A 22,915-nucleotide genomic window follows, 5' to 3' on the forward strand; every position below is an offset into this window, starting at 1 on the left:
CAAAAGCACACTGAAGTAGTACAAACCAATAAAAAGTAGTCCTAGGCATTGGTGATGATAAAGCTGTACAAGCTAATCTGCATTGCAAGAGTACACAAGTGAAAGTGGACAGAATCCAACGAGCCTGGCGTACCAGAAAAAAAAGTTTCACTCACATATTTCACCTTGCTTAGGGTACAGGTGTGGCGTTAATGGAAATGATGCGATGGATTTAATGACTGAGGACACCGACAGCTTATGGCGATGGCACCTTTTTAACGACAACATACTCTTTCTACATCTAGGCTTCATTTTCTTGGGCACAAGAAAGGGCATCCATACACACCCAACACCCCCCCCCCCAAAAAAATCTTGGCAAGTGGGGATTCCACATGTTGGCATTGCTGCTTGAGAAAAGGTGCAAGTGTTTAGAAGACTGAGCCAACTAGATGAAACAATGTTGAGAACTACTCAGGTAGTAAACTTTAGGACTCTTCCCTTATAGTTCTTCTGTGAACAGGCCCCCTGTGCCTAGCATGCTCTCTCTGCATTCATCCTGTGGGGTTTGCAGATGCGTATGAAAACATGGTAGACTTGGCACCAACCCTGGGAAAGAATTTACCACTTAAACACTCTTCCACACACCCTTTCTACTACCCCGTTCTTAAAATGCAGAATTCCATCCTCCCTGCCCCAAAACTGTTGTTATTCCTGCTCCCTGATCTCTTTAGACTCTTATGCCAAATTGCCCTCATTATTGACCCTGACAATCCATCCCTGGGTTGGCAAATACTTGGCCCGCCCATAATTAAGAGGTGGGGTCGGTGATAGAGCCTGTTGTTTATGGCCAATGCTTAAGAGGTTTTCTCTGGTGTTACCATTATATATTTAAAGCAGGCATGTCTAGGGCACATTGATCAAACACAGCACATTACAAAAACCCACACAGGCAAGCAGGACGTTGGGGTGGGAGGAGAAATACCCAACAAATAGCTATTTGAAAATTTGACAAGTGTTGAATATTAAGGATCAGTCATGAAAATGGTATATGAGCATTCCAACAGGCCTAAATAAACTTGTGACCCATCAAACAAAACACAGCTCACTAATAAGCCTCCTGTTTTTGCTGTTTACATGTAACCACAGCAATGGGGGCATCTGAAGCACATGGCAAGTCACAGCATCTGGCTAATCGCTGCATTCAGCCTGGTGAGTCACGAGTTGCAGAGACCTTAGCTGAAAGCTGCCATGATGTTAAGAAGCCTGAAATATACATGGACTTAAAGCAAAAGGTTATGCGTTATGATTCCAAATAGCTAAATAAATTAAAAACTGATGCGCAGAGAAGTTCAGAAGAATGCACATTTAACAATGATCTCACTATAATTTGGTTAGGGTATTTAAATGTTTCCACCCAATCACAGAGAGAACCAATACTTAAATTTGTTAACCTCCATCAGATTTGTCACAGCTCAGAATTATAAACTGCAAACCATTCCATATATTTAAAGTTGGCTGATGTTCAGGCATGGTAGATGAGACTACCATTCTTTTCAGGCCAATGGGCATACTTGGAAAACCGAGAAAGGGTTCTGTGCACCTATCATATAAAGGCTGTGCGGTGTGTGGCACAAAATGACCACCATAGCTAAAAGAGCAGGGGGAAAAGAGAGCCCCTCAAAATGGTGTGGGAACCCTGCCTCCCAATCGGGGGGGGGAACTAATGACATTGGCCACCATCACATTTACGCAGAGACAGAAACTCTTTGGGGAAATCCAGCCAGATGGGCGGGGTACAAATAATAAATATTATTATTATTATTATTATTTGCTCCTCTCCTCTGATCAGGAACTGAACATGAAGAGCAAACAGTCTCTTATGGGTTTTTAAGGGACATTTTATGAGGACCTTGAACGGGCTCCACAAGAGGTACTGGTGGGCATACTGGTGTCTGTGGGGCACCCCTGAGAATTCTACTTGTAAACATTTCTATTTCTCTTCACCGTATTGTTCAGGTCTCTAATGTTTATTTTCAGAACACTTGTCTGAATATTGATGAGGCTTTGGTTATTTCCCCCCACCCTTCACCATCTCATTCATATATAGCTGTCCCTCGACATTTCTCAGTTCTGCATACTGCATTTAAAGAAACAAATACGAAGATTTTAAAAAATACAATCCAATCAAACAGTCCTATTAAACAACAACAACAACAAAACAGATTATGGACCATCATATAAGAAGTTGTTTCACAATAACCAAACATTAAAATGGAATAAAGAAAATGAACCCCACATGAAAAAATATCAAAAAACAAGTCAGTTTCTTGCCGGCAAGAATATGTAACCTAAAACTGATAGCAACATCTCACAAAGGGAATATTGAAACTAGGCAATGAGAAGAGGAGATTCTGATTTGTTGAGTACATATTAGGGTTGTCTGGTCCAAATTAGAATGGGGCTCCCGTTCCTGTGTGCAGCTGGGAATTTCAGAAGGTTCATGTGCTCTCACCTCTGCATGACAAGTTGCCCTTGCCAAAATTATCACAAACAACTACCTGTAAAAGAGGGGTCACCCATGTGGACATCTATGTAGCTGAGGTAGAGCTGCTTGATCCTCATTTACATCAAGACATTAGGTTATGTTTAGCACCCAGGTAACATTCTACATCCTCCATTCTTAAAAAAACTTGAAGCTGTGCAGAGAGCACAAAACTCAACAGTGAAAATTAGCAGGATTAATGGTGACAGCATAAACTGTTTTTAGAAAAAGTAGGATATAATTGATAGAGTTGTTGATTTGTATAGTTATGAGATAAGATTATGAAGGTAGAGAAAAGATGATAGATAAGGATTAGATTAATTGTTAATGTTGATTTTAAAGTCGTTATAAAGTTACTAAAGTAAATTTGAAATGAACGCAGCATAGAGGATGGGAGGAAGTCCACTAAGTAAGAATCAAATAAGTTTGAGGATGTTAAAGAATTTATTTGTCGTATTTTTGATGTGATGATTTAATTTCTGTTGTTTAGTTAAGTGTTTTTAAATGTATTTTTTTCTTTTTTTGTTTTGTAGTGTTTGTATTTTGTCTGTTTTTCTTTATGAAATATAATAAATTCTCTTTAAAAAAACTCAGCAGTGAATTTAGCTGTCAGAAGTAAAGAGAAACTAGCATGTGTTCATTTATTTTATTGCAGAAAATAGTAGTTTAGGTTTAGCCCCCGCCCAGCTCCCCCTTCTACTTGGATGCCAATAGTATGTCCCTTTTCAATGAGCCTCAGTTTCTCAGCAGTTCAGAGCAATTCAGCTGCCACTCTTGTGTCTATTTTTTTGGTACATGTCGTACTGCAATTTTGCTGCCAGTCTTGAGATATTTCCATTTCTTTCACATTCTAAATTCTGAACTTTTAAAATGAGTAGGCAAATGATAAGTAGCCTAACACTTCCCCTCAAAATACTTTTAAAAGGGCTTGTGCAACTGCTCCCTCATTTTCTATTGGGTTATGCTGGAATCTGCACTTATTTTTGCAATGGTTTGAATTCCGCATTTAAGCTCTACACATGCATTAACTAACATAATTTTCCCCCTTTGGAAAATTATTTAAAATACTAAGTTATAAACTCATTTAAGAATCACAAAAATCTCAACAGTATAAGCACAGCCCTCTTTCCAGTTACCTTCGCATTCCCTTTCCCCATACTTCTGATGGTTTCTTGTTTACCTGGGAATCTGTTAACCGTGAACCAGTGTGCACTTTATAAGATGTTTAATAAGATCTGTTGAACAGTTAACAAATTTGAACAGAGCTCCTCAACAATAAGTGGCACTAAAAGATACATTACCAAAATACACAAATTTTGTTTTTCCAGAATGAACATATTTGTACCCGGTCTTATAGTCAATATAGTCAATGGAACGCACCAGAAAAGACCTGAAGCGGCTCAATTTCTTTGAGCTTGATTCTGTTTGAGAGGAGAGAGGTAGAGCAAGGATTTCATGTCAGCATGCAAATGATCGGCACCTATGAATAGTAGATCTCCATCTCATTCCCCAAGTTGGTATTTCAGCACACCATCCTATCAACAGGAAACAGAGGAAGCCTTTGTGGCTAATTCTGTGCAGTGCACATGTGCAGTACCATAAACCATGACCACCCTTTTAGTTAATTCAGAGTAATTTCCAACACTCTACTCTGAACTCACATTTATATACTATTAAATATCTCAACTCGACCCACCCCCATGCCTTGGAAGACCCTTTTCCTTGACATACCAAGACGGGAGTGCTGAAAGCAAGGACAAACGTATGGTGCTTCACCAACATTAAGCAACAAGCTTGTACCATTAGTGTGGGAACCTTTCGTCCTCCAGTCGCTGCTGAACTACAACTCCTATCAGGCCTAGCAAGCACGGCCAATGACTAGGGATGATGCAAGTTGTAGCTGCAATGTCTGGAGGCCCAAATGTTCTCAATTCCTGAGAAATTGGCTATGCCTCCCCCTACTTTATTGGTAACCCTCTGCTACTGTAAATATAAAAGAGGGGCAGCTCTAATCCACTCGTGCTAGTTTTGCAACAGATTTGACAGCACTCTCAAGTAGCTCCAGGTCTCTTGTCTTAGCAGCGGCACAAGGTCTGAAAAGATTTACCTGGAAATCCAACAACAAGGAAAACCACCTGAAGCCCAATGAACACAGCCAGGTTGCCCCATTTTGAGAAGAAGAAAAAGCTAATATCACCATTTGCACTTATTAGTCATAACTGCCAAATCTACATATGAAATCGTGGAAATTCATGGTTGCTGCTTCATTGAAACAGTAACACGCCTGCTTCTCCTTTGTCACTTACTTAGAGGGTGGTGGGTTCTCTCTTTCCCTTGCCTCCCATCAAAGACGAAAACTCTTCAAGAGCTCAGTCACACATTGTGTGGTGCTCAATGTGTTTGCCAGTTACCCATTCAAGGAGCCACAGCCACTCCTTGTGTCGTGGCAGATTTATCTGCATTTGCCATGTGCACTCATTACATTTTTACAGGGACCTGCATGTAAAAATGCAATGTGTTTAAATAGCCCCAAGTTACACATTAAATCTGCACTTTAACCTCCTTACATTAGGTTGGTGCTCACTTCAGGTCCCTGGCTCATGTGGACTGGGACCAAGAAATAGGTGCAGTATGGAGAGGGTGACCCTGTCATGCAAACAAACTGGACCTGCATCGTACTAGATGGGCTGGTGGCTCCTTACTGACATGTCGAGAAGCCAAGCAAGCTGAATTGAACCAAACGGAGAGTTGCCAATTATCAAAGTGATGCTGCAGTCCTGTATACACTTACTCTGGAGTACATGTGCACAGGATCAAGCCACAAATTACACACAATGGTAATTTTCTTGATGCCTTCTTCAACCGCAGAAAAGTGGCCAGACAGTTGTAATTTTGCCCTAAATTATATAGCTGGCAGGTGAGCCATGCCCTATAGTGCAAACTGAGTACAGCGTCATTAATGGTTAGGCAGGAGAGAAATGTGGTGGTGGTGAACTTCCCTGGTGGCCAGAGAGCCAATCAATTGTTTGAAAGCTTTCCATGCCCTCCTCTGAAGCAGTTGCTGCTATGATGCTGCCCTTTCCCCACATTCTATTAATAAACGGAAAACCTATTATGTCCTCTGGCTCAGTGATGCAGCTGAGTCACTGGGCATCTGCTAGTAGCCCCCCACCTCAACAAACAATTATGGAGGGTAAGTCAGAATTCTGGCTTCTTGGGAACAAATTTAATTTTTCAGACTTGCAATAAAATATTAAAATGCCCCAGCTACGTATCTGCTGTTAAGAACTTTCTAGACAAAAAGTGTGCACCACAGAATACGCCTACTGACTTCCTGTGTGTATAAGGGGATGCTCCAAAAATGATAACAATTGAGTTATTGGGCCTAAAAAAACAACAACCCTACATACCACGTTTTCCTTAGCTCTTCCTTAATGTCTGTTCACAGCCAAGTGGGAAGGCATTGACTCCAACTAAAAATACAAAACTAGCATAACTGAACCCCTCCTCATTCTCTTCTAATAAACCAGTGGCACCAGTCCATTTTATGGCCGGCTGCTGCATTCTCTAGGGCGAATTAGGGAATGGTCTGTTGAAAGATGAGACGGGCCATTCTTTTGTAACAGTTTGAAGTTTCCGCTCCCAGTACATTTTTTTTTTGTTGAGCACCTCCATCTTGATTCTGTGCTCCTCTTCCGCCATCTCACACTCCCGCTCGATCTGCTGGATCTTGGCCACGTGCACTTCATTCATCTGGATCAGTTGCAGCTGCAAGATAGACATTTGCTGATGGTGCTCTTCCTCGTGCATCTTTTTCAGGTCACTTTCCTGGGCAGCTTTGCTTCTGAAATTTTTACTGCCTGTTATTCTGACTGCTGAACAGGAAGGCTCCGACTGCGAGGTTCCTTCGCATACCTGGAAATGTACAAGATCTTTGTCTTCATCGCACAGTTCTCTGTTTATAACGGTGAAAGGTTCTGGGGAAATAAAATTTAAAAAATGACCATTATAATAATTTTCATTTTTTCCCCCGAGCCATGAGCCAGTTTGGTGTGCTGGATATAGTGTTAAACATACATTGGGAGACTTGAAGCCCAAATTGACTCAGCTATCAATGACTGGGCGGTCACTATCTTCAGCTTAAATCACTTTATAGAGCTGTTGCAGTGAGGATAAGCTAGGATAACCCCATGGGCACCATCTTGATAGCCTTGGAGGAAAGATGGCGTATCAATGTGATTTTTAAAAATGACAGTAAATTACTGCACAGCCAAGCTTGTGTCATCTTTCCCTGAAGCAGATTCAGGACACTAGACATTGTGACAGCACGAAACTACAAGCACTACCATTATAGGGTAGAAGAGGATAGGGCTATTGGAATTGAAGGCAATCTGAAAGAGGAACTGCCTCTCTGGTGCACAGGTACGGGTAAAACCTGTTTGGCCAGAGAAAAAGACGAGGAAAAGGAAATTCAGGTCTCTTTAAAGCTATACTGTTTGCCTCCACCGTCAAGGCTTTTCTCTGAGAGTAGCTCTATAGGGGCCCTCACAGTTAGGATGACTGGCACCATGTTGAACTTTGCAGAGTACCTCCAAGACACAGGAGGTTTGATACGACCTTCCACTTTCCTCAGAGGACTGGAGGCTGTCTGGGCCACATGCCCTTTGAAGGCCCTCAAGCACCTCCAAGCACAGGATTATCCCCTGCTCCAAACATCAGAGTGGGGGGCTTGAGAAAATAGGGAGGAATGCTCAGAGTGGCCTCTTGGAGTTCACCCGAGGTGTCCTTTGAAGTGCCTGTACTGAAAGAAGCGGGCTGGGAAGAGAACAACAGAACTACAATTCATAACCTCCTGCTAAAAGGACTCTTTCAACTCAAGGATTTATTTCGAGAAGCTATCATCCACAGCTAGGCAACCTGCGGCTCTTTCACCTCCTTTGGTGCAGCCTTCAGGGAAGCAGGAACAGATTGAGACAGAGCACAGGTAGGTTTTTTGAAAAAAAGGAAGATGACAGCATTGGCCAGATCACAGATTTGACTCTTTTCCCTGAGCTCAGAAGAGGAGAAAGTTTACTGTCCTTGAGACAGGTGCTGTTTTTGAATGCAAGGTTTTGCAAAAAGTTTCTCAACTTGCAAAAAAAGGAAGGGGGGGTCAGAAGCATGAGGGAAGAACGGGGAAATCATATCAAGAAGTGCTGAACTATGCTGAGGGAGCAAGGGTTGGGGTGTAGAGGACAGAATCTTTTGCTCATCATACTTATTGCAACGTTGCTGGAGGAGAAGCAAAGCGAAACAGATTCTGAGGGTAAGAAACAGGTAGAAAACATGAAGTGTGGTGTGTTGTAATTAAGAAGAGCAATGATTTTGACGGGGAGAAAGGGAGCTGAGGTTGTTTTTGCTCTCCACCATACTTCCTTCCCTCTGAATCTCCAGAACATTGAACCAATGCCGGTATTAGAAATCTCTAAGTGTAATTTGCTTTTTGCTCGGGACAGCCTTGCCCCCCCATCCCTTGTCCTGGCTATGCGAATGCTCTGTGGACTCCCTGGAAGGGTGTGTGACAGGTGTGGATCCTCTTGGCTGGAGCTTTGTACTCCTGTGCCTGTTTGGGCTGCACACTCATGTCTGCAACAAATGCTTAGATGTTTCTGTTGGAGTGCGGTACATGGGCATCAGTGATGCATGAGTATGAGGGGGTCGTGAGGGGTCCCAATCCCTGTGTGACTGAGGCGCCACTGTGCCCATGTGTGTTACTTAACAGTGTCCGCCTAGGGCAGGGGTCCCTAAACTAAGGTCCGGGGGCCGGATGCAGTGCAATCGCCTTCTAAATGTGCCCCGCGGACGGTCCGGGAATCAGCGTGTTTTTACATGAGTAGAATGTGTGCTTTTATTTAAAATGCATCTCTGGGTTATTTGTGGGGCATAGGAATTCGTTCATATATTTTTTCAAAATATAGTCCGGCCCCCCACAAGGTCTGAGGGACAGTGGACCGGCCCCCTGCTGAAAAAGTTTGCTGACCCCTGGCCTAGGGTGTGTGATTTTCTTGTGTTGGGTGGTCATGCATGTGGTGGGCAGAGCAGCAGTGCTTGCTGGGAGCTGTGTGAGGATTGGCTGATGCAGGCAAGGTTGCTAGGGGCACCTGCACTTTGCAGCTTCTGCTGTGTTCATGGCCAAGCCCAGTGACTGTTCCACTGGTGGGTTGACTGATATCCATACTTTGCACTGCTTTGCTGGTTGGCAGCTTTGCCTGTGTGCCAGCCACAGTGGCTCCTTGTGAACTTGCATGAATGGGAGTGAATGAGAGAGTTAAGGGATGGTATATGAATGGGAAAGAAAAGGAGCGGCTTTGCCCTGCCCAGGTTTTGGTCCTGCCATTGGCTTGTGGCTTCTGACCCCGTTCCTTTGAGGGCATGTGGTTGTTGACCACAAAGGGTTACTCTCTGCTGCTCTAACCTGTGGGCCTCCCACAATGGATACAAGCATGTTTTTGATGTGTTAATTAAGATATAAACAGTTTGAATGGTAGGTATTTTTTTCATGGCTGTACTGGAACAAAATGCAGTGGTCTTCAATGTTCTCCCAGCCAACCTAATTGCAACCTGAGGCTCACATATAAACTCACATGTGCATATATTTATGAACATTAATCTGAATTTATAGTCAAACCTCTCAAAATGGCTTAAAAATAAAATCAAGATAAAGTGAACTTATTAAAACTAATTATCCCAAATAATTAGAAACGAATGCACAGGTATACCAGGCATGGGGTCAAACGGTAAGTTATAGGGTTTTTTTTTAATTAAAAAAAGATTAATGTCTCAGTCTCTTATTCTCCCCTATCATTGACCTTTCTCCTCTTAAAGATCCCTTCAGGAGAAAAATGGTGCTGCTCCAGAGAAGCGGACACGGAGCAATGGATTCAAACTACAAGAAAGAAGATTTCACCTAAACATTAGGAAGAACTTCCTGACAGCAAGAGCTGTTCGACAGTGGAATTTGCTGCCAAGGAGTGTGTTGGGGTCTCCTTCTTTGAGGTCTTTAAGTGGAGGCTTGACAGCCATCTGTCAGGAATGCTTTGATGGTGTTTCCTGCTTGGCAGGGGGTTGGACTGGATGGCCCTTGTGGTCTCTTCCAACTCTATGATTGTATGACACACCTGAGGGACAGGGCATGATCCTATCAAGTGTCATGACTCACCAGTTATATCAATATAGACTGTGTTCATTTACTTATACTGGAGAAGTCATAGCACCACAAGAGGTATCACCAGGTGAACAAACTGCAAATTTTCTATCTACTTTTGGAATGCAAAGCTACAAGAATAGTTTACTGTAGATCACTAGAAAACAACTGTACCTTGGCTGGAGGCTTCTGGCTGATATTCAGAATCTTCTTCTGGTGGACTCTGTAAAAAGTACACCTGCTCAGGTACCATGCTGGCAATCTTCTCTTTTCCTAGGATGTGATTACTTAGAAGTGGACTAATGCTCCTTTTTACCTTGTCTCGCCTTTCATGTGCCATTATTTTCTTTGTCCGTGCTTTGATGTTCTCCCAGCATTTTTTCAGCTGCTTGAAATCTCGTAGCGATACACTCGGTTGAGAATTATATTCATGAGCAAGTGCCTGCCAGGTCCGTTGTTTCAGTGCAATAGTCCTTGCATCACTTTTTTTACACTCAAGTACATATTTGTATTTCTCAACTAATGCAAGCAACACGCTCTTCTCCACTTCAGAGAAGTATTTGGCAGGTTTTATCACTTCGCTGTTTTGCATTTTCTTTTGATTCTCCAGAGTGCCAAAATAACCTATAAAAAACAATAGACAGCTTACTTTTGCAAGCATGATGGATTTCACAGCAAATAACACTCTGTTCAGAAAATGTTCCTTTTCGTCACAAAAAATGTTAGAATATTACACTATCACCAGTCAGTCAGTCAACACAATCACCAATAGCAGAGTCCAGGACAAACAAAAGTGCTACTTCACACAATTCAGAATTCCCTACTACACAGTGTTCAAAATTAGCCAGGCGCCAGGCACTTTTTGCACCTGGCAATCAGCACTTTCGACCAAGTGAAGATGCCTGGGCGCCAGGGGGGGGCGCATGCCTGGGGATCATTGGGTCTTGACTGTTTTCACACAATATTATCACATCATATAGAATTCTATCAGTTACATTTTATCTGCACAATCAGAATGAATTTCAGGAACCAAAATGCTTCTTTCTGTGCAGCCTGAGCAGGAGCAGTGAACAATGTTATAGTTAATTGTGGCCGCTTGTCTTTAGTTACCCCACTCCATTGCCCTGCTCACAGTTGTGAAGAATATTCTTATGTTATGAATGGTCCGGGTCACCATTAAGAAAAAGAGGTAAGAATAGGCCTATATATCTGCGGACTGTCCCTGGATAAAGTGACTTTTCTTCTTTAAGTTCTCAAAGTGCTTAACCTAGCTCAAGGTTGTCATCTGAACAAGTCAAATGTTTAGCTGATAATCAAACACAGCCAGTTCCTCATTTGAAAAATAAGATTTTAGAGCCATCTTGCCCCCAAATGGCAACTAGACATTCTGTTTGGGCAACTGTAACCAGGGGTGCCAACTGGAATAAAATAATGGGGGGGGGGGGAGGTAAGCCCTGCGCTGCATAATCAATCACAAGACACAGCGCATGGACACCATTTGAATGGCAATGCCCAGTGCTATTTTTCTAGAAAAAGAGGTGCCAGAACTCAACATGAACATGTTCTCTTATAATGGCAATGGGGGGACAGCCCCCTCAAATATTTTATTGGGGATCTGAGGGACCTCAGCCCCTAGGAGCTGGCGGTAACCTTGGTTTAAGGAGCTTTATGGCACCTAGCTTATATATCTTGAGTTTCTAAAAGTGATAGCCCCTCAAAACCACTAAGTTAGATGGCTTGAAAAAAGAGCAAGATCTATCATTTCCTACTAGTTACCACGACAGCTAAGGGACGAGGGTGGCACTGTGGGTTAAACCAGAGCCTAGGGCTTGCCGATCAGAAGGTCGGTGGTTCGAATCCCCGTGACAGGGTGAGCTCCCGTTGTTCGGTCCCTGCTCCTGCCAACCTAGCAGTTCGAAAGCATGTCGAAGTGCAAGTAGATAAATAGGTACTGCTCCGGCGGGAAGGTAAACGGCGTTTCCATGTGCTGCTCTGGTTTGCCAGAAGCGGCTTAGTCATGCTGGCCACATGACCCGGAAGCTGTACGCCGGCTCCCTTGGCCAATAAAGCGAGATGAGTGCCGCAACCCCATAGTCGTCCGCGACTGGACCTAATGGTCAGGGGTCCCTTTACCTTTACCACGACAGCTAATTGGAACACCCCTGTGTAGGGGCAGCATACCTCTAAGTGCCAGAAGCAAACAGCAAAGGTTGGGCATCATCTTCATACCCTAGTTTATCCAATTAAGTTATCCATATTGACAGCAGAGTGGCTATCGGGGTGGCTTGAGAGGGCTGAGGGATGCAAGACCTGATAGGGCAGGGGTGCTAACATGTTGTCGTTGACCATAAAGAATGGAGGTATGGAATGTAAATGTGATTTGGTGAATGGAATATGATTTTTTGAATTCAGAATGACGGATAATGGGTCTGTGCTTTTTGCTGGAGTCCAGCCCATGTGGGAATTATTGGTAATGAGATGGCAGATTAGGCTGCTAAGGAGAACCTTTGTGAAGTTTGTGGGGTGGATGTAACAGCTGACTATGTAGTATAGGATGGTTTGAGATACAGGGATGAAAGGGAACCTTTGCGATTTGCTTTGGGGTTCGGTTTAACAATTATAACTGAGTAACAACATTATAGGGTTTCTTCTCTTGCTTTGCAGCACTAATAAAATCAAAGAACAATAATACAGGTATCTAGCTTCTTGACTAGGCTGTTGCTCCTGTGCTGCAGATCCATGGATCAAGCCGTATCAATGCCCAAACTCACTGCTAAGATCTTGGCAGCACACGATTGCACTTTCAACTTCTCTCCATCAAACATACCTTAAAACCAGTCCATTAAAATGGATTCATTATATCTCAGATAACTCTAGGCCAAACATTCTTGTGAAGCAGGAATGGTTAACTGCAAGGATGCCTACCTTTCAAATCCACAAGGTCCTGATATTTCTCACCAGCGGAAGTCTTGAAGATTATTATCAATATAAAAGACAGGAAATTTCATTGTAAGCACCTCTCTCTCAACACTTAATTGTCTATCCTGTTAACCCCTCAAATATTGCCCCACACTCAAAAACATGAAGGGGGTGCGGGATCATCTTAAATTGCATTATGCTTTTCCCATGTGTAGATTCAGCAAAAGAAGCAATTCCCTGCATTAATAAGGATAATTCACAATACATTTCAGTTTATAGGTTGATCTGCATGCATGTTTACTTCCATATATGTTACCTCAGAGTAAACATGTGTAGATCAGTAGATCAGCCTTACTGAAGCTAAGCAGGCCTAGGTCTGGTCAGTGCCTGGATAGGAACAATGCAAATATTGCTTTGGGTTATGTGACAGAAGAAAGTCTGGAGGTAAACATAGGAATGTAAATTTATAAGTGACAACTTGAAAATGCCACGGATGGCCACAGAATTTATTGAGGGATAACTGCAAGCTTTTCTTCCACAAAGACCCTGAGATGTAAAGAGATGGGGAAACCTATGGTCCTCCAGGTGTTGGTGAACTCCAGCTCCCATCAGCTTCCGCCAGTAAGATCAATGGCAAGGGATTGTGGGAGCTGTAGTCCAGCAATATCTGCAGCGCTACAGGTCCCACATCTTCCCTGCACTTGAGGGATAGTCAGGCTCCAGAGGGTCCGCCTTGGTGTGTTTTTTGAGATCACTTCATTTGAAATGGCACAAGCTGGCAGCGGGGAAATGTTGTATATCCCATAAACACTCCTTTGGTATTCCTTCATCTGGATTTTACGCAGGGAAGCAACTGAAACAGCCACAGTGGACTGCAATATTCTCAATCTTAATTCTAAATATTTACAAACGCTGCTACCAATATCAGATGTCACAATGCCTAATCTAGCCCAACTTCTTAAATCAAAAATCCTTAAAAAGCGCCATGCTATCCACGTTTATCCATGATCCGGGAGTCTCGCCCCCAGACAAGGGTGTAGAGGACTGCAATCCTGCACACACTTGCCCGAGAGTAGACTTACTCCTGAGTAGACGCAGGCAGGAGGGGGCTGCACAAGTTACACACGACGATGTTGCGCCACAAGGACCAGGTGGGGAACAAAATGACCATCTGTGGCCCAGCGAGCCTTTTCCCCTCAGCAGCCAAATACGAATTTCCTCAACCTGTTACACATCTGGGAAGGCATCCTGGCCGCTTTTCTGAGGCGACGCGGTTACAGAGACGGGGTAGCATTTTCCTCCTAGTTCTGCAGCCTTCCTTAGAAATAAACACCATTTTATATATGCATTTTAAACACGCACGCACAATTACCAGGCTTTGGTGGACCACGGCCTCCTCAGGCTTCCTCTCTTCTTGCTTTTTCCTGGATGCTGCCGGGTTTTCCTCTCTATTTTAGATAACAGGAAAGCGCAGATCCCAGCCTGACAAAGGACGACCCGCCACCCACTGAATGCGCATCGGCGGCGGCTGCAGGTTTGCAAAGGCAGGCACGCAAGCGGCTGTTCAGACAATAACGAGCAGCGCTCATGTTGCCGTTAGTCGTTGCCCCGGCGGCGGCGCGGGAGGGGAGAGAGAGATAATCCCCGTAACGTGTGGATCGGCCTCAAAGGGCAGCGCAACAGCCCCTGCTCTTAACAAAAGCCCCACCATTAATTGCCAATCTCTCTCCCTTCCTCCCACCCCTCCTCTCTCCCTCTCCGCGGCTGGGTTTAGAGAAGGCGGGATCCGCTTCGCTTCCACCTTCCTCCCCTTCTTTCCCGACCACGAAACCACTCCCTCCTGCTCTTCCCAAATTCCGACGCGGGTCTCAAAGCGGCGGGCACCAAAGCGAAGCGAGCGAGCGCCCGGGGTGGAAACGTCGCAAGCAATCCCATAATTTCGCGCTTAGGGCACGGAAGCAAAGGCTAAAACAAATGCATGCATGCGTGTTATGCATGCATGCATGCATGCATGCGAAAACTGACAACAAGCGTTACTTTTTCTCCCCTCCCCGCTGTACTTAAGACAGAACTGCTTCTTTCCTTCTTTTTTTGCAAGACTCATAGCAGAGAGTGACCTAATGGCGCCACTCCCTCTTCCCTCTGGGATTCCAGTCCGGGTTTTCCGACCCGACAGCGCCGCCGCGGCTCCGGCCGGGAAAAGTGGGTGGGGCGCGGACTGCGCGTGCGCGCTGTCACTTACGTGGCGGCAGCCCAAGAGGAAGGTTGGCGGCGGCGGCGGCCTCTGTGAGTAGTTTGAAGGAGGCGAGGCGGGTCGGCGGCTGGCGGTGGCCCGGGGGTCGCCTTCGCGAGGGGCTCGCCTGCGGAGGGCCTGCCTTTGGCGGCGGGAGAAGTCGGAAGAAGAGTGCGGAATGGCTGTTGCTGGTGTTGTGTTATGTTGTATACTCCGCCTTTCCCCCCGTGACAGGGACTCGAGGCGGCGCACGGGGGGGGGGAGTACGAACCATTTCCCCCTCCGGATATGGACGGGACTTCAATTCCCATCACCTCTGAGCGTTGGCTGTGCTGGCTGGGGACTGGTGGGAGTTGGAGTTTAGCTCTGTATGTGGAGGGCTAGGGGATGGGCAGGGAGAGTTTAGCAATCCGCTTCACCCCTGGAGGCACACTCCATTGTCTCTCCGCGGATGGCAACCACAGCAACAATCTGTTGAGTGGGGACCGATGGGAGTTGTAGTTTGGGTATCCCAAACTACAATTCCCAAAATAAAATAAAAAAATTCCTTCCAGAATTTTTGACTATGGCAGACCAAAATAAAAAATTCCTTCCAGAATTTTTGAGTATGGCACACCAACACGGCTACCTACCTGTAACTACAATTCCCAAACTACAATTCCCATCAGTCCCCACTGAACAGATTGTTGTTGTTGTTGGCATATATATATGTCTCTCTGGAGGGCCATGGGATTCCCCAATCCTGATTTCTGCTCTGTGTCCTGTTTCCTACAGTTGCTGACTTCTGCAAAGTATTTTGCTTCCTTGCTTACCGTATATACCCGAGTATAAGCCGACCCGAATATAAACCGAGGCACCTAATTTTCCTACAAAAACCTGGGAAAGCTTATTGACTCGAGTATAAGCCGGTTCACCTTTGCCGCTGTGGAGGAGGAGGAGGAACGAGCAGCCCGAAAGCAACCCTTTGGGCTGCTCCTTCCTCTTCTTCCTTTGCCAAGTTTGCATTTATGCGAGCAGTTCAGGAATGGAACAAGCTGCCTGGGGAGAGTAAAGAACCGCTGTTCTTGTACACTTCTTAAGGAATGGTTGACTGGGGAGAGCGGGTGGCGGCACGAGCGGAGAGAAAGGGCTTCTTTCTCGCCACCCCCACCACCCGCCTCACTCGAGTATAAGCCGAGGGCAGCTTTTTCAGCACAAAAAATGTGCTGAAAAACTAGGCTTATACTCAAGTATATATGGTAATTATTTACTTACTCGTTTTGTTTTTTGCAATTGCACATGATGTAACGCACCCTTTCCTCACAGTGAGCTCAAGGTGGCTTTCTTCCCTTCTCATACGATCCTCACAACAGGTTGGTCAGGTTGAGAGTTGGTGTTCAGCACAAGGCTGCCCAAGTGGGGTTTTGTCTTAACGGCCTACTCGGACACTCAGCCCAGACTTCACCAACCTGGTGCCCTCCAGATGTTTTGGACTACAGCTCCCATCAGCATCAGCCGCTACCAGCAACTGGCTAGGACTGGTTTTTATTTATTTACTGCACTTCTATACCACCTTTCCTCCAAGGAACTCGAGGTAGTGTGCAGAGTTCTTCTCCTGCCCATTTTTATCCTCACAACAACCCTGTGAGGTAGGTTAGGCTGAGAGTGTGTGGCTGGCCCAAGGTCACCCATGGTTGAATAAGCATTAGAACCCTGGCCTCCCATGTCACAGTCTGACACTCTAACCCTGGGGTAGTCAACCTTTTTTATACCAACCACCCACTAATGCATCTTTCTTGATCGTAAAATATCCTTACCGCCCACCAGTGCTCGATGGAAGGAGGATTCAGCTTCTGCCGTAGAACCCCCTACCGCCCACCTAGAATCCTGAAACGCCCACTAGTGAGCGGTAGGGACCAGGCTGACAACCCCTGCTCTAACCACTACACCACACTGGCTCTCAAAACTTGCTCTCCTTGGAGGGCATCAGGTTGGCCAAGGCTGCTTTAGCCCCATGCTATGCTCTAACCATTAGTCTCCCGCTTTCACTGTTTATCTCCAGTATCTGGTATTCAGAGGACTATGGAACATGAGGCTCCAACATAGAGGCTTATAACTCTTTATTGTTTTGTCTGTCTTCCATATAAAGATGTACAAAAATGTGGCTAATAAATATAATATTAGTAATAGTGGTAGTAATAATGATAATAATAATAACAACAACAATAACAATAATTTGCTTATGGGTGATGAGCTGAAGAGGCCCTCATAATTTTTCACTTTCAGCCACTAGATCTCAGCAAAAATAAACATTTCTGGGGCCATGGAAACACTTGGAAATATCCTAGACAACAAAAAATTACTGCCATGTTGGGGCCACCTTCCAGCTCCCCCAAAGCAATTCCTGTTGGTTTAACTCCCAGTCTAACCACTAGACCGCACTGCCTCTCCACTTGGACTGGAGCATTCTGGTGCTATGTTGCTAAACTTGGCAGACAATGTGGTCTAGTGATTTGATCCTTGGGCTGCTTAAACACATGACTTGCGTCTTGGAGGGGGCTGGGGTAAATCATGGTCCCACAGCAGTTTTCTACTCAGGTTAACTTGGCTGTAATGCCAGAAGAGTATTATAGGGAAGCTCTGTGTAGGGAAGTTTTTAATGTTTGATGTCTTACTGTGTTTGATGTTTTCATTTGCTGGAAGCCGCTCAGATGATGGATATTATTACTGTTATTGCTGCCATAATTTGTCAAAATAAAGACTTTTTTCATATATTCTTTAGTTGTCGTGTGTGGATTTCTTAACTCTTGACTCCTTCATTATGGAAAATGAAAATCAAGATACCTCAACTTGCATGCCGCACAACATCACTCCTTAGTAGTGTAGTGTAAGTGTTGTGTCTCATGCTGTTGAAAGATCTGTGAATGATTTTTTCGGTATACCTACACTGGTATACCTGAAAGGATGCTGGAGGATGCTCTCCATTAGATAATGCTATCTCTTGACGACAGTACACTGAATTTCCTGGAGAGAGGGAATGACTTTTAAGGCCTGTTATGTAGATGTGTACTGGTAGTGTCTTCATTGAAATTTGGCATCCTCTTATAAAACAGTCCAGTTATAATCCTGAAGAATGGCACGCACCAGAATCACAAAATGGACAGATCCGTTCAGGGGGAGGGAGGGGGGCAAGCTGGAGAGTTTACTGCAGGGGTCAGCAACCTTTTTCAGCAGGGGGCCGGTCCACCGTCCCTCAGACCATGTGGTGGCCCAGACTATATGTTTTTTTTGGGGGGGGGAATGAACGAATTCCTATGCCCCACAAATAACCCAGAAATGCATTTTAAATAAAAGCACACATTCTACTCATGTAAAAACATGCTGATTCCAGGACCGGCCAGATTGAGAAGGCGATTGGGCTGCATCCAGCCCCCGGGCCTTAGGTTGCCTACCCCCTGGTTTACTGCAGCCATGAGCAGAGGATCCTGGCACCGTCTGGACAGCGCAGGAGCGCCGGCAAACTGCATGCCTTGTCACCCCTGGAGATGTGGCACCGGGAGCACCCCCCCCCCCGTTGCTACGCCACTGCATCCGCCGTCTTCTGAGGAGCATTTATCAAATCCTACATCAGACAAGCCAGAGAGCCAGGCAACAGCCACTCAAAATCAGACAGATGCACCCAGTATCCCTCTTCCAGGACTATCGGCAACACCTGACAATGACATAACTGCAGAATTTTTCAGAAGAATAAGAAACATGGACGTTGATGAAGTTGCTGCCACCCTACACAAAACAACAGCATCAAACCCATCATTCAGTGGTAATCTGGCTTTCTGCATTTGTGTGTGTGTTATCTCTCCCCTCCCTTTTGTGGGAATGAAAAATGAAAGTTATGGTACAGCCAAGGATCGTGTTGATACCACCATTAATCATGGCTAACCAGGGTTTCTCTTAGCTAGGGTATTGAAGTTAGGTTCAAGCTGTGGTTATTTGACTATGGTTGACAAGGGTGCCAGAAGTGCTGATGAGGAACAGGTGGAGGGACTTGGCATGTGGAAGACAGGAACTAGGGAGCCCACAATCCCAGGGCCCATCCCCAACCTTTCACCATCCCCGACCCTTTGCCCAAAGAATCGTAGAGGAAACCCTGAATGAAGGAAGCGGGTGATCACGTAACAGAGACAGCTCACTACAGCAATGAGGCACCTTCACTGGTACACTCCATGCAGGTCACTTCCCCCATGCCTTCCCACAAGTTCAGTCGCTTTCTTCAGGTGTCTTAACTGCAGAATTCTTTATAGTGCTGCCATAACTTACAAATGGTACTTTAAAAAGTTTGAATAGAAAATAACTTCTCTCTACCTTTCTACCAGGTGGTGCTGTGGGTTAAACCACAGAGTCTAGGGCTTGCTGATCAGAAGGTTGGCCGTTCGAATCCCTGCCACGGGGTGAGCTCCCGTTGCTCGGTCCCAGCTCCTGCCCACCTAGCAGTTCGAAAGCACGTCAAAGTGCAAGTAGATAAATAGGGACCGCTCCAGCGGGAAGGTAAACGGTGTTTCCGTGTGCTGCTCTGGTTCGCCAGAAGTGGCTTTGTCATGCTGGCCACATGACCCGGAAGCTGTCTGTGGACAAACGCCGGCTCCCTCGGCCTATAGAGCGAGATGAGCGCCGCAACCCCAGAGTCGGACACGACTGGACCTGATGGTCAGGGGTCCCTTTACCTTTACCTTTTTCTTTAAATCAAGGAATGGACATTCAAAATGTGATAAAGATCCTGACTGAGAGCGGGAACCTTAAATCAAAGAAGGCCACCAGCACAAGTGTGAAATAGCAATTTGGATTAATGGTTTCTGTCTTTTGTATGTGCTGTAGATCTATATTGCTATTTGTCTGTATTCAAAATTGTGCTTTAATACTTTGATTTAAAATTTTGTTCCATTTTCCGTCCCTGAAAAGCAATTTCTGTTCATCTTTCAAAATAATAATAAAAAAGACATCATGCCTAACTGCAAGAATGTGTGGTTCAAAGATGTATGCTGCAAAATTAGTTTTTAGTTTCCTCTTTGTCATGTTTTCTATTTTATGATTTATCTTTAAATCTTGTGAGTTCTTTTGTTAAGCCTCTTTTTTCATGACATGAGCTCAATTAAATATCCTATGCTCAGTCAGCACAGCACATAGCAACTCGGCAGCAAAGTGAAAAGAACATTAACAGCATTTTCCTTTGCATACCTGTGAAGAAGCAAGACCCACAGAGTTCAGTTGGACTTAGTCCCATTAATAGCCTACCAAGTGAAATGTTAAGCAGATTATTATTTTATTTCCCCCAAATCTCAAAGCTACATGTTACTCATTCTACATTATTTGTGCTGTATTTGTGATGTTCTATTGTGTCATTGTTATTTATTGTTTGTTAGCCACTTTGCAGCATATAATTATATTTAGTATAATATATATATAATGACATATAAACCACTGAGCCTCTTGGGCTTGCCGAGGAAAAGGGCAGCGGTTCAAATCCCCAACGACGGGGTGAGCTCCGGTTGCTCAGTCCCAGCTCCTGCCAACCTAGCAGTTCAAAAGCACGCCAAAAAGTGCAAAATGTAAATGGTGTCAATCCAAAAGTGTTCCTATAGCCAGGAAAACCCAGCCATCTGTCATTAGGGGTCTTGGCCCTGGCTGTGCAGTTTCCCTCTGTGGTCATGATGGCAATACAGCCACTCAGTTCCATGTTACCTGAAAGGCTACCTGAGATCTATATACCTGTAGACACATAGACCTGGGGTAGGCAACCTAAGGCCCGTGGGTCAGATGCGGCCCAATTGCCTTCTCAATCCGGCCTGCGGACGGTCCGGTGATCAGCATGTTTATACATGAGTAGAATGAGCTTTTATTTCAAATGCATCTCTGGGTTATTTGTGGGGCATAGGAATTAGTTCACCCCCCCAAAAAAAATATAGTCCGGCCCACCACATGGTCTGAGGGACGGTGGACCGGCCCACGGCTGAAAAAGGTTGCTGACCCCTGACATAGACTATCTAGGGAAATAAAACTATTTTTATTATTTTCAAAATAATTGCATATATTTTTGAAACAAAAGTAACCCATACCCAATAAACCCAACAGAGTTTTCCCCAGAGATTGCCAAATGTCCATTATGAAAGTGTTTATTTCCATGCAATGACCACAACTTATAAGAGTATAAATTAGTAAAACAGGTTTTTATTAAGTGATCCACAAGTTCGTATAAACCCTTGGAGCTGGACTTTGGTTTTCCGGAGTATTTGTGAACAAAATAAAACTCCACCAATGGTGTCTTTGTACTTTGTTTCTCTTTTCAGTCTCAATGTGTGCACCAACTTTTCTGCAAGAGCAATACACCATACTCTCTTGTACCAAGTGTTTAGGAAATTCTGCTTTTGGAATTTGGCCCCCTTAACATGGAAGCTGTTCGTTCTTAATTTTTGTTTACGAGGAGCCAATGGCATTCTGCAAATGTGTTGTAGCACAAGCCCCGTTTTGAAGGGAAAACAAGATTATAAATGGCAGCCCTACCAAGTCTAAATGTCATCAGCCACCACTGCTGATGTGTAAGTGTGCATACAATTGCAGCTTAAGAGTAAATGGACTTACTAGGTCCAAGCTATTCCCTCTGATGTAAATAAAATCTGCTCCTTTTCCCTTACGGGGTATCCAAGAGCCCGTATAGAGTCCTTAAGTGGGTTCCCTATCGGTAGGAGAAAATAACAGAGGCCAACCAGAGAATATTGAGAAGCAAAGCAGGTCACAAGCTCACCCTATTCATACACCCATATGACTTTAAGACAGGTAAACAAAAGACAACAGAGAGGCATTTCCATTTCCTTCTTCCTTGCAGAGAAACATTTGAAGTCAATTTGTGGGAGTCAAAATAGTTTCAGGATTGTTCTGTACTATTTCAGACACGTGGTTTACATACTTACATGTATGTTTGCCTTTAAGGGTGTTTAAATTTATGAACATTTAATTTATATATTTGAGACCTTAAATTCTTTTAACACCTCATACCTACTTACCCACCCGGGTACAGAGATCTCGGCGGAGGCCCTCCTCTCAGCCCCTCCACCCTCACAGGCACACTTGGTGGGGTTGTGGGAAAGGGCCGTCTTGGTGTCTGCTTTTTTATTTTTATGGAGTGCCAGCCGGCCTAACTCCGAAGCAGCAGCCAAAGTTTCCTCCCTCTCTGAAATAACACGAGAAGCTGTTTTAATGGGAGGAATCTTTGGCTGCTGCTTCTGCGCCAAACAGGGCCAGGAAGGAGCCATGCCCGCACGGAGAAGGGGCAGTGGGGAAGCGTTGTGAGGGATCGAACTCGGGAACCTCCGGGATGTACTCTCGCCCTTCATCCCAGGAGCTGGAGCTGGAGCCTCATCCCTGTGGGTGTGGCCCTGTGGAGGAAGCAGGACATCTCAAGCCAAAATCTCATAGGGTCAAAACACATGGGGTCCAGGGCTGGGCGGGTTGCCAAAGTCTCTTTTCCCGGACACCCGTCTGTTTAATGCCCCCTTTTTTATTTTTGGGCCAGGAACATAGAGCTAAATGCATGCAAGTTAGATGCACCAAAGTTGCAGGCATTCTGTAATCGTCAAGGAATGATGGACACATGCAATTGCAAAACAGGGGGGACTTTGTAAGGAGAGTGAAATGCGGATCTTGCAAGAGTCGCCTCCTTGCGGGAATAGGGAAGCCAAGGACAATCAGATGCCCCACAAGAGCATCTTGGATGAGGTTGCGGCTTTCAAAGAGGGTGAGAGAATTGCATGGTGCAGAGGGTTACGCAAGGCAACCCGGTTGGAGGGAACAATGCTTCTGAAAAGCACTTCCTGGAAGCCACAGGTGGGGAGAGTGTTCCTATGACCCCCATAAGAAGTTGCACAAGGGTCCCTTGCTTTGTTCTGTCCAAGTACCTGATGTTCGCCACGTCGCTCCAGGGATTTGGCCAGAATGAAGTACACGTTGGGGAAAGGCTCCCTCTCTGCGAAGAAAACGGAGGAATCAGCAAGTGCCAGGCTCCCAGCCATGCTAGCAGCAGTCTGGCGCA

At 44.9% G+C, this 22,915-nt stretch overlaps 1 protein-coding gene across 3 annotated transcripts; it reads right to left on the reverse strand.

The window, feature by feature from the left end:
- Positions 1 to 5,320: 5,320 nt before the first annotated feature.
- Positions 5,321 to 14,116, reverse strand: MSANTD3 (Myb/SANT DNA binding domain containing 3). 3 transcript variants are annotated; one of them, XM_033170110.1, is made up of 3 exons: positions 13,990 to 14,116; positions 9,879 to 10,328; positions 5,321 to 6,498 (listed from the first exon to the last, which is right to left on the reverse strand). In XM_033170110.1, the coding sequence occupies exons 2-3, from the start codon at positions 10,294 to 10,296 to the stop codon at positions 6,089 to 6,091; spliced, it is 828 nt and encodes a 275-aa protein (XP_033026001.1). In that variant the 5' UTR covers positions 10,297 to 10,328; positions 13,990 to 14,116; the 3' UTR covers positions 5,321 to 6,088. The 3 variants fall into 3 exon arrangements, with proteins under 3 accessions (XP_033026001.1, XP_033026002.1, XP_033025999.1); XM_033170111.1 differs by having other exon boundaries at positions 13,984 to 14,116; XM_033170108.1 differs by having other exon boundaries at positions 13,996 to 14,114.
- Positions 14,117 to 22,915: the final 8,799 nt, after the last annotated feature.

The sequence above is a fragment of the Lacerta agilis genome, chromosome 14 (genome assembly GCF_009819535.1).
Source record: "Lacerta agilis isolate rLacAgi1 chromosome 14, rLacAgi1.pri, whole genome shotgun sequence".
Classification (NCBI taxonomy): Eukaryota; Metazoa; Chordata; class Lepidosauria; order Squamata; family Lacertidae; genus Lacerta; species Lacerta agilis.